Source organism: Triticum aestivum, chromosome 4A, assembly GCF_018294505.1.
Source record: "Triticum aestivum cultivar Chinese Spring chromosome 4A, IWGSC CS RefSeq v2.1, whole genome shotgun sequence".
Taxonomy (NCBI): domain Eukaryota; kingdom Viridiplantae; phylum Streptophyta; class Magnoliopsida; order Poales; family Poaceae; genus Triticum; species Triticum aestivum.
Genome location: NC_057803.1, coordinates 747,705,373 through 747,715,514, shown reverse-complemented (window position 1 = coordinate 747,715,514; position 10,142 = coordinate 747,705,373). Strand labels below are relative to the sequence as shown.

Sequence of the window (10,142 nt, the reverse complement as noted above, 5' to 3'; positions counted from 1 at the left end):
CATAGAAATCATTTTATCCCGAAACTTTTCACTTGAGTAATACACTAGACAATGCTTGTTCCGAACAAGTTTCACATTTTCTTTTGATTTCTTTTACTTTTTTTTTCATTTCTTTTTGGTTAATCAGGTGCGCCTACACCCAGGTTCCAAAAATCCACACCACACATTAGTCATTGATTAGTACGTACTATAAAATAACCGGATAGAAATTATTATCAGCTTATGTGCAAAAAAAAATATTATCAGCAGCTATAAGTTCTTTTTTTAATTTAAGGTATTGAAGTCCTGCTTGCGTGTCATTATAAATCAAGCAGCTTCCGGCGTGAGCAAACCAACAGAAACTCGTTTCATTCTTGCTCGATCGACTCCGCGCCGGCCGGCCATGGGGAGCGACGACAGCGGCCGTGGCAGCATCGCCTTCTTCGGCACCTACCGCCCGCCAGTGCCACTGGACATCTACTCCTGCCCGGCCGACCCGCCGCCGTCCTCGCGGGAGGACGAGCACCACCTCACCGACGGCGTGTCCTACAACCAGAACGGCCGGGCCATCCCGGCGGCCGCGCTCAAGGAGCTCCTCACGTTCCTTGGCAAGAAGAACCCCGCGCTCGCCGCCGAGTGCGGCGCCACGCCGGACGACGCCGAGCAGGGCCGCGTCGCCGGCCTCGTCTTCGTCTCCGAGAGGGACAAGGGGCTCGAGACGCTGCACGTGGCCCTTGTGCGCCCCAAAGGCGAAGGTGGTGCGGTGAAGGTGCTGAGCCTGGGCGACGTCTATGGCGCCGGCACCTTCGGCGGCTCGCGGATGGAGGACAGCGGCTGCGTCGCCGGCGGCTTCAAGGTGGGCGCTCGCGCCGTCGGCCACTCCCTCGTCTACGTCTCCACCAAGGAGCCGGTGACGAGGCGCCGCACGCCCTGGACCGTGGTGTACCGGACCAACCTCGCCGACGGCAAGACCGAGCGCCTCACCCCGCCAGGCCAGTACGACGTCAGCCCGGCCGTGTCGCCCTCCGGCAAGATGGTGGCCGTGGCCAACTTCCGCGGGAACAAGTGGACGGGCGAGATCGAGCGCCTCAACACCGACATCGCCGTCATGAACGTGGACAGGACGGCGCAGGGCGGCCTGCGCCGCAGGATCCTCATCCGGGACGGCGGGTGGCCGACGTGGGGCAGCGACAACGTCATCTTCTTCCACCGAGGGACCGGCGAGTCCCCGACGAACTGGGCCGTGTTCCGCTACGACATGGCCACCAAGGAGACCGTCCGGGTGACGCCCGAGGCCATCGACGCCATGACCCCCGCGGCCATCAGCGAGACCAGGGTCGCCGTGGCCGCCATCCGCCAGAAGTCTAGGCAGGCCGCCATGACCACGCCGCGAGAGGAGGCGCAGTACCGCCACATCGAGATCTTCGACGTCGCGTCGCCGGACCGCCCCGCCGTGCAGATCAGCCAGAAGATCAGGCCGAAAGGCGACCACTACAACCCTTTCGTGGCCGACGGCGGCAGCCGCATCGGCTACCATCGGGTCAGAACCGACGATCTCGTCATTGGGGTACGCATGTCTTCCCTTTTGCTAATTCTCAATTTACTTATAAATTTCAACCAACTAAAATTACACACTCTCAAGCGTGCAACTTCAGTTAAACATTTTGTGCAACTTTTGGTTTTCATGTTAATTTTAATATAGTGATTTTATATCTGGATGGTTGGATGTTGATCCGAACACTTAGAAATGTAGCTGAGACAGATAAATAAATGATGCCCCGCGTGTTGCTATGAAAATTTGTTGCAACATATATTGATGAGATTTGGATACGAAAATAGAAAATGGAAATACACATGATTTATTATATTTAATCATCATATGGTTGTTAGTAGGAGTATTTCTCATGCATGTAGAGAGAAATATAAGCAGGGATTACCCCGCAAAAAAATATGTAGTGAGATTGATAAGATGACATGTGTGGTGAGTTGCGATATATGCATATTGAGAAACAAAATAAATAGCATTTCTCATATATGGTGAGAGAAATATAATTAGTGGGATGTGAGGTGGCATGTGTGTGTATATGCTGAAAGAAATAGAAGTAGTGAGCATCAACTATTTATGCCTATAGAATTAGACATATTTCGCTACCTTTTATCTTATTTGATTAATCATAATTATATGTATATATGCACATACAAGATAAAATTATGACAAGTGTTGGATAATAATACTACTCCCTCCATTCGCTTTTATAAGGCGTTTCAGACAGCTGGGTTTGAACTGTTTAGTACACTGTCTGAATTTGCTAAAACGTCTTATGTAAGTGAACAGAGGGAGTATTATATTTAAACAATCGATCATCATGATTACTTACCGATGAACATGGCATGACATGGATGCAGAATAATCTTTCTGCCCCTAACAAGAGCTTCGACAAGATGCACTCCCCTCACACAGATGTGGGGCTGTTCCGGGTGTCGGGTGTGTTCCCAACCATTTCCAAGGATGGCGCCAAGCTCGCCTTCGTCGACAACGAGTTCAAGGCCGTGTGGCTTGCCGACACCCAAGGCCTGCGCGTCGTCTATGAGGTATCGTATCTATCTATCCACCATTGTCCCTCAAGAAGTAGAAAGAATCAATACCAATTCTCACCCAACAAAAACTTGCAGAAGCGGGGCTCCAACAGCGTCTTCTCAACGGCGTGGAACCAGAACCCGGACAAGGACACGTTGTACGTCTGCGTGGGCCCGTCCTTCTCCGCCGCCAAGCCATTGGAGATCTACGCCATCTCCAACGTGTCCGGGCCGTCCGCCGGCCGGAAGGTGCAGCGCCTCACCGCCGGGAACTTCAACAACGCCTTCCCGTCGAGCAACGCGCAGGGGGACAAGTTTGTGTTTCGGTCCACGAGGGACGGCGGCAAAGAGAAGTTCCACAAGAACCTCTACATCATGGAGGACGCGGAGGAGGGGGAGTTCGGCCAGGGCACGGTGACACGGCTCACCGACGGGCCGTGGACCGACACCCACTGCAGCTGGTCGCCCAAGGGGGACTGGGTCGTCTTCTCCTCCACGCGCGAGATGCCGGCCAGCGCGCCGGAGATGGCCTTCCTCGACGCGGGCTACTTCGCCGTGTACCTGGTGAAGGTCAGCGACCCCACGGTGGTGGTGCGCGTGGTGCAGAGCTCGGCTACCCTCGCGGGACACGTTAACCACCCTATTTTCAGCCCCGACATGAGGAGCATTGTCTTCGCCTCCGACCTCGCCGCCGTCTCCAACGAGCCGATCTCGATGCCCGTCTTCCTGCACTCCGTTAGGCCCTACGGCGACATCCTTTCGGTCGACCTCCGCGACACTGATGACATCACCAAGAACAAGGACATCCAGGAGTTCCACCGCATCACGCACAGTCGCTACGAGTACTCCACTCCGACGTGGACCAAGTTCGCCACCGACGACCCCAATGAGCAGTGGAACATGCTCGCCGCCAAGGGCAGCACCCCATTCAGGCCGGCGTGCCCTTACATGTACCCTGACGGAGGAGAGGGCTGGCACATGGCCGGCCACCTCACCATCCCAAAGAGATGCTGCTAGCTTTCCTCAATTTTTTCAATTTCATAATTCCGCTTAATTGCGCAGTTGAATAAAGTTTGATTTCTGTTTTATGTTCTTGATATGCAGTCTGCTTGTTAAGATAAAATAATCCAATAAATCTAAGAGATGGCAAAGCTGACAAGAGGTTCATTTATATTCATGTCTCCCACATATGAGGAACATGAACTAGATTTTGTCAAGGGACTACATAATGTGATGAACTACTGGTTTAGCCATACTTTGATCGGAGGAGACTTTAAGTTAGTTAGATCCTCCTCTGATAAGAGTAATGGGGTGGTTGACCAATGTTCGGTAGATTTATTCAATGGCTGAATCAATTGTTTTGGTTTAGATTATTTATTAGACGATGATGGCGCGGGTTGTCGCGCCTACCCATTTTTACAATAAAATGATAGTGAATTTGGAAATATATTGGGGCAAAGAGATGTAAGTTATTATGTGTTATTCAAAACTAACCACAAATCTAAAGTAACCATAAATACTAGACGTACAACATTATTCATGCATTCCTCTCTCTCCTTGTTATGCGATAATCCAATAATTCTAAGAAAATAAGCTAGTAGGGATGCAAAGCGGCGCTCACCACCCGTGTGCATCATACAGGGGAGCCTTCACTGAAGAAAACCTCTAGATGGACCGGCCCACTTACCTAGCTGTTTCTGTTTCATTTTTTACTTTGTTTTTTTTCTCTTCTCTTTCCGTTTTTTTTCTTTTGGAGATCTTGGGTTCACTGTTATTTCGGGTTTTCAATTTTTTCTAATTTTATAGGTTTGTACTATACGGTGAAAAAATTTCAAATGCACTTGTGTTCAGCATACGGTGAGTTTTTCAAATAGACAATAACTTTTTTTAGTATTAAGTGAACATTTTTCAAAACACACACTGAACTTTTTTTATACATGATGAATATTTACTTTATATCAATTAATTTTTTAATATATAATGAGCATTTTTTAATACACAGCAAATATTTTCTGAATAAATGGTGATTTTTTAATATACGCAGAACTTTCATAAAACATATACCAAATAATTTTTAAAATATAATTTTGTATTTTTAATAGGTTACAAAAATATTTCTATAAAATAATAGCTATTTTTTCAGTGAAAAACCGAAGACAAAAACGAAGAGGAAAATATAAACAAACAGTTTGTGCCCAAAGTTGGCTAGCCCATTCGCGTAGGCTTCAGCGAAGCCACTCCTATGGGGTGCGCCATGTCTACAGATCTTGCGCTATCACATGTGCTAGTGGCATCAGACTGCCAAGGTGTAGTTCATGACATCAAGAACAACACTGGAGGCGTTTATACAAACATCATCAAGGAGATTTTGGAAAGATCGAAGAATTTTCAATAATGAACCTTCATCTTCGAAGGGAGAGAGTCAAACTTCGAGGCACATAGTCTCGCTAAACTTGCTTTTGGTTTGGATGTCGGGCGCCATGTTTGGCTCATAAATCCTCCGGACTTACATTGTATCACTTGATTACTTAAAAGAGCAAAGTATGTTTAGACTAAAAAAATGTTTGGCTTATAGCGACACCTAAGTTGCGCTCACGGCAAGCGGCTCCTTAAATGGCCCGGCCCAGTGAGGGTGGCCACAGGCCACTGCCTCGTTTTTTTTTTCTCTATTTTGCTCCTGCTTATTTATTTATTAAAATAACTAGACCGGTAGGGGGAAGAAGCCCCTACTTATTTTTAACAGAGAAGGAGATGTGAGACCCATGTAAGAACTGAGCTCATCCACTAAATAAAACATTACATAAAACATTATTTATTTATTTATTGCTTTCTATTGTAGTTTTTTTATAATTCCAAATATTGTAAATATTTATAATACAATAAACATTACATAAAACATTTGAAAAAATCTTAACAAAGCATTTGGAAAATTTAATGTGAATGGAGAAAATTTTCTCATGTATAAGGAAAATGTATGCAAAAAACTACAATGTGTATGGAAAAGGTTAATCATGTATTTAAAAAAATGTTAATTAATCACTTAAAAAAATCATCAAACATTTGAAAAATGTTAAATGTTTATTGAAATAATGTTTGTCATGTACACGACAAATATATAAAAAAACAATGTGCATGAAAAATTGTTTATAATGTATTTAAAAAAATTAACTGTGTATAAAAATGCTCCTGGTGAGTACAAAAATGTACATTGTATGCGAAAAAATATTTTTTGCCATTGAAAAAATATTTTCTGTCTTTTGAATTTTTTAACCATGTATTGAAAAAATGATAATCCTGTATTTTTAAATGTAAAATGTGTATATAAAATTGTATTACATATATACCAAAAATATACAATGTGCATAGACAAAATTAGAAATAATAAATTGTTTTTCAAAAAATGTTAAACATGTATATAAAATATGTTTCTGACGAATATGGAAAATATATAATGTGTACTGAAAAAAGTTGACATGTGTATTACAAAAAGAAAACCGATGAAATCGACATAGAAACAAAGAAAAACAAAGAAACCCTGTAAGAAGTAAAAAAACAAAGAAAACCAATGCAAAAGAGTGAAAACCAAGAAGGATACAAAGAAAAACAAAGAAACCGTTGAAACTAACAAAGAAAACTAAAGAAAGAAACTAAAAGCCGAAAAGAAAAGGCAAACAAGAAAACCCAAGAAAAACTGTGCAAAAATGAAAAACTGTGCATATCCCTACAAGTTAGGAATAATGTGTTGCCACCCCTAAAAATAACCAGGACTGAACTTCCATGGAGCTCAAAACATGAGGGCGGCAGCCAGAAGAGAAGCTGATACTTAAAGCACCAAACTCTTCTACTGGTAGTTCAACAACACCATACAGTACAACAAGTCCAAACAAAACGATACGGATCATACACGCTACGACATCCCGAACAATGGTGCACGACAAGTTCAATCCTTCTCAAATCTCAAAGACACTGGAAATCTAAGATGAACCGGACTATCTCACAGACAACGCGGCGGCGCTACAAGCTCCATCGATCGACCATGGTACCAGCCACTAAACTAGGCGCTAGTGCCTACTGCTTGCTCTTGCCAGTGTTGATGACCCTGACAGCATTGTTCACGCCTGCAGTTTTCTCGTTCGGGATCGCTCCGCCCTCAGGAAGATCAAACTTGCGGCGGCTGAACGACCTCTGCTTCCCTGGAGGCTGCGGGTCCACGATCTCCAGCATGCTCTCCAGTTCCTCCAGCATAGATTTCTTCGCCGTCCTCACCATGAAGTCAGGTCCCTGGGCAGAGAGGGAATAAGATTAGTTGCCAAGGAATAAGGTTACTGGAAGATAATACAATGATAGGAAGCAACCCATAAAGGACTGAAAGATAACAGAAGAATATGCTGGCTATTTCGAGTTCGGAAATTATGAGAGTTATGAACACAGCAACAGATGAATTGGCACGTAGGAGCATCATTTCAGTTCACAAGCTCCTCCAGGAGCAAAGGCGGGATGACAGAAAACTATTCAGTTATCACAAGAAATTCCAAGACTGCATTCTCCTTCACTACACTCAATAAAAACATGGCCTTAGAAATCATAAGCTGAAACAAAAGCTTAAATGCGCAGAGGCACCTGCACTTGATATACCATTACCAGGGACATCATTTGAATGAAAATATAACTGGGAAACATGCAACGGCACCGAACGTAAGAATATTATCATGCTTGGACCTATCGAAGCACCGAAGATACTACTGAGAACAGAGATCAAACATTACTCGTCAATATGATATTTATCTCTATACTGAGAAGTGCTGACACCCATTCTAGCACATATATAAATAAATAAATATGCGTTAACAGGAACTACATACTTGGTTGAGCACATATACATGCACACTCATCAGTGACAAGAACAGATGTTCAATAGCATGTTAATCTTTGTAGTGTGCTTTGATTTATTTTTCAATGATGACGCATCGCTAACCAATACATTCAGACACTAAAGCACTGCTAGAAAACCATACTTATGTACAGAACCCTGATAGACCATCCTCAAACCAACAATGTACGTACTAACCAGCAAATAAATTTAAATTCACAACACAGCCATGGCAATGACGAACAGGTGATGATGGATATCATCTCAGGTGCATTATGTTGGACAGATGCTCAGCTAAATAGCATGGTAATCATCCCGGTGTGCTTTGATTTTCTGTTGTCTCACTAGTAATATAGTGTTAACGAGTGTATGCAGTAACTGAATTTCAAATCCACAACACAGCCACGTCAATCAGCAATGATAAACAGGTCATGGCAAAGCTCACCTCGAGCGCATCGACAGTGAGCAGCAGGACAATGATCTTCTCGGAGAACCTCTGGCGCTCCTCGTGGTCATGCGAGAGGCGGCGCCTGTAGGAGAGGTTGTAGAAGAGGGACCTGAGCTCCTTGAGCTTGGCCTTGGCGACGGCGAGGTCGCGCAGGCAGCGGAGCACCTGGGAGCGGTGGGCGAGGTGCGCCCTGTAGTTCATCTGGATGAGCAGCGCGGCGTCCTGCGGCGACAGCTCCTTGGCCTTCCCCTTGCCGTTCCCCATGGCAAACGCCTGCATCATCAGAACAGAAGGGAAACAAATGTCAGGCGATCAGTACACACATATGACAGTAGTACTACATTGCAAGGGAGCAGAATCCTCAAGCTGATCTAGAGTGTGAACACTAGCATCCTCTAAAATTCCAATCTTTCTCATAAATCTAGCGAGAGGTACCCATGGATCTGTCGGAAATCTACTGGGAATGAATCACACATTTCGTTCAGATCGGGCCACAGAACCCAAATCCCACAAAAATCTCAACTTTTCTTTTCCCCATCGTAACCAATCGTGGTGGGTACCTTGCGGATGGCGTCGCAGCCGGCGGAGTTGTCCTCGGGGATCTCCTCGATCTGGACGCACGTCCTGGCCGGCTTCTTCTTCTTCTTGTCGTCATTCTCCTTGATCTTCTTGGGCTTGTCCTCCTTCTTCTTCTTCTCCGGCTTGCGCTCCTCGATCTCCAGCACATCATCGTCGTCGTCGTCGGAGGCGGCGAAGTCCTCCTCCCAGGTGTAGGCGTGCGACCATGGCTGGAGCGAGCCCTTGCCCTTGATCTCGGTGCCCCACTTGGTCTTGGCCTTGCCGCCGGGCTTGGACTTGGCCTCCCACCGCCACTTGCGGTCGAAGCCGTCGTCGTTGGGGGAGGCGAGCTCCGCCTCCCACTTGAGCGCGCGGCCCCCGCCCCGCGGCTTCTCCTCCGCCGTCCACTTCACCTTGCGGCCGCCGGGCTCCGTGGCCGCGTAGGTGTACTTGCGGCGCGCCGGCTGCGGGGCCGCCGCGCGGGCCGCGAGCTCCAGGGCCGCCACGCGGTCCGTGAGGTCGTGGAGGAGGAAGGCGTGCGGGGAGGGAGGGGCGAAGAAGGGGTCGGCGGGGAGGTAGAGGTCGAGGAGGTCGGGGTGGTGGGGGAAGGCGAAGGGGGATGGGGGTGGGGGTGGGAGGAAGGGGCAGGAGGTGAGGGAGAGGGAGGAGGTGGGTGGTGGCGGGGGGAAGGGGAAGAAGGGGTCGTCGAGCAGGCGCATGAGGTGGCGGTGGGAGGAGCCCATGGCGGCCGGCGGCGGCGGAGGGCGACGGTGGCGACGGGAGTGGGAGGGAGTGTCGCTGTCCGGCCGGATGACTGGTCGCTGTCAGCTGGGCAGGGGGGGAGGAGGAGAGGGATCTGATCTGGAGTGTGGACTGTGGAGTGTGGGTGGGGATGGGTGTGCCGCCGCACGGTGACGGTGGGTGGATCGCACACTGATTAGCTCGACGACACGATGAGAACAGCTGCCGGCCGGCAACTTTTCTTTTCCGGCCACGCAGATTAAGACGACAGCACACTCAGCATTCACATGGGACGCACGACGCACCTGGTCTATGCATTTCACTTGGACGATTGCGCCGCTGCGGGCCGCCTCGTGCTCGCCAACTACTTCCTCTGTCCGAAAATACTCATCAAAATGAACAAAACGAAATGTATCTGGAGCAAAAATACATCTAGATACATTTTTTTATTCATTTTGATGACAAGTGTTTCTGGACGGAGGGAATACTATCACTCCTACTACTCCTAAACGAGACCGTGTCGCCCCTCCCCCGCGGACGACTCCGACGCTAACCCTAGCCGCCGTCGGGCGGGTTCGCGGTGTGCCCGTCGCGGTCGACATCCCCGGCATGGATCTACCGGGTTGCAACTCCTCACCCAACAGTTCCAGCACTAGCGGTGACTGGTTTCAGCATCGATGGTAGCTGGTTCCGGCATCACGCGGTGGCCGATTCCATCAGCAATAGCACGCGGTCGTAGATTTACCACTTCAACCTTTGTTTATACAAAATACTGAAATATTATTTCAAAACTGTTGACTGTTGTGGTCTTTTAAATGTGGACAACTTTTCCAAATATTTTAAATAAAAATGCCGGATTGGTACTTCAGAACTATTGAGCCAGGTATTTTATACCATACGTGTATGTGTGTAAGTGTTTGCATTTATACAGTGTATAAAATGAAACAAAAATTAAATTATTATTTGCTG

General features: G+C 47.3%; 2 protein-coding genes across 2 annotated transcripts; one reads left to right on the top strand and one right to left on the bottom strand.

Annotated features, from left to right (window-relative positions):
* The first annotated feature begins 327 nt into the window (after positions 1-327).
* Positions 328-3,644, top strand: LOC123088577 (uncharacterized). The gene is made up of 3 exons (XM_044510798.1): positions 328-1,546; positions 2,386-2,571; positions 2,653-3,644. Exons 1-3 carry the CDS (start codon positions 383-385, stop codon positions 3,571-3,573), a joined length of 2,271 nt encoding a protein of 756 aa, XP_044366733.1. The 5' UTR covers positions 328-382; the 3' UTR covers positions 3,574-3,644.
* A 2,732-nt stretch (positions 3,645-6,376) lies between these two features.
* On the bottom strand, positions 6,377-9,396 carry LOC123088576 (BAG family molecular chaperone regulator 7). The gene is made up of 3 exons (XM_044510797.1): positions 8,435-9,396; positions 7,872-8,147; positions 6,377-6,837 (listed from the first exon to the last, which is right to left on the bottom strand). Exons 1-3 carry the CDS (start codon positions 9,173-9,175, stop codon positions 6,625-6,627), a joined length of 1,230 nt encoding a protein of 409 aa, XP_044366732.1. The 5' UTR covers positions 9,176-9,396; the 3' UTR covers positions 6,377-6,624.
* Between the last annotated feature and the right edge of the window lie 746 nt (positions 9,397-10,142).

Coding starts and splice junctions, on each gene's coding strand:
- LOC123088577 (XM_044510798.1), top strand. CDS start 383: ATGGGGAGCGACGACAGCGGCCGTGGCAGCATCGCCTTCTTCGGCACC. Junction 1,547..2,385: donor CCGACGATCTCGTCATTGGG/GTACGCATGTCT, acceptor ACATGGATGCAG/AATAATCTTTCTGCCCCTAA. Junction 2,572..2,652: donor GCCTGCGCGTCGTCTATGAG/GTATCGTATCTA, acceptor AAAAACTTGCAG/AAGCGGGGCTCCAACAGCGT.
- LOC123088576 (XM_044510797.1), bottom strand. CDS start 9,175: ATGGGCTCCTCCCACCGCCACCTCATGCGCCTGCTCGACGACCCCTTC. Junction 8,148..8,434: donor GCTGCGACGCCATCCGCAAG/GTACCCACCACG, acceptor CTGATGATGCAG/GCGTTTGCCATGGGGAACGG. Junction 6,838..7,871: donor TCACTGTCGATGCGCTCGAG/GTGAGCTTTGCC, acceptor CTCTCTGCCCAG/GGACCTGACTTCATGGTGAG.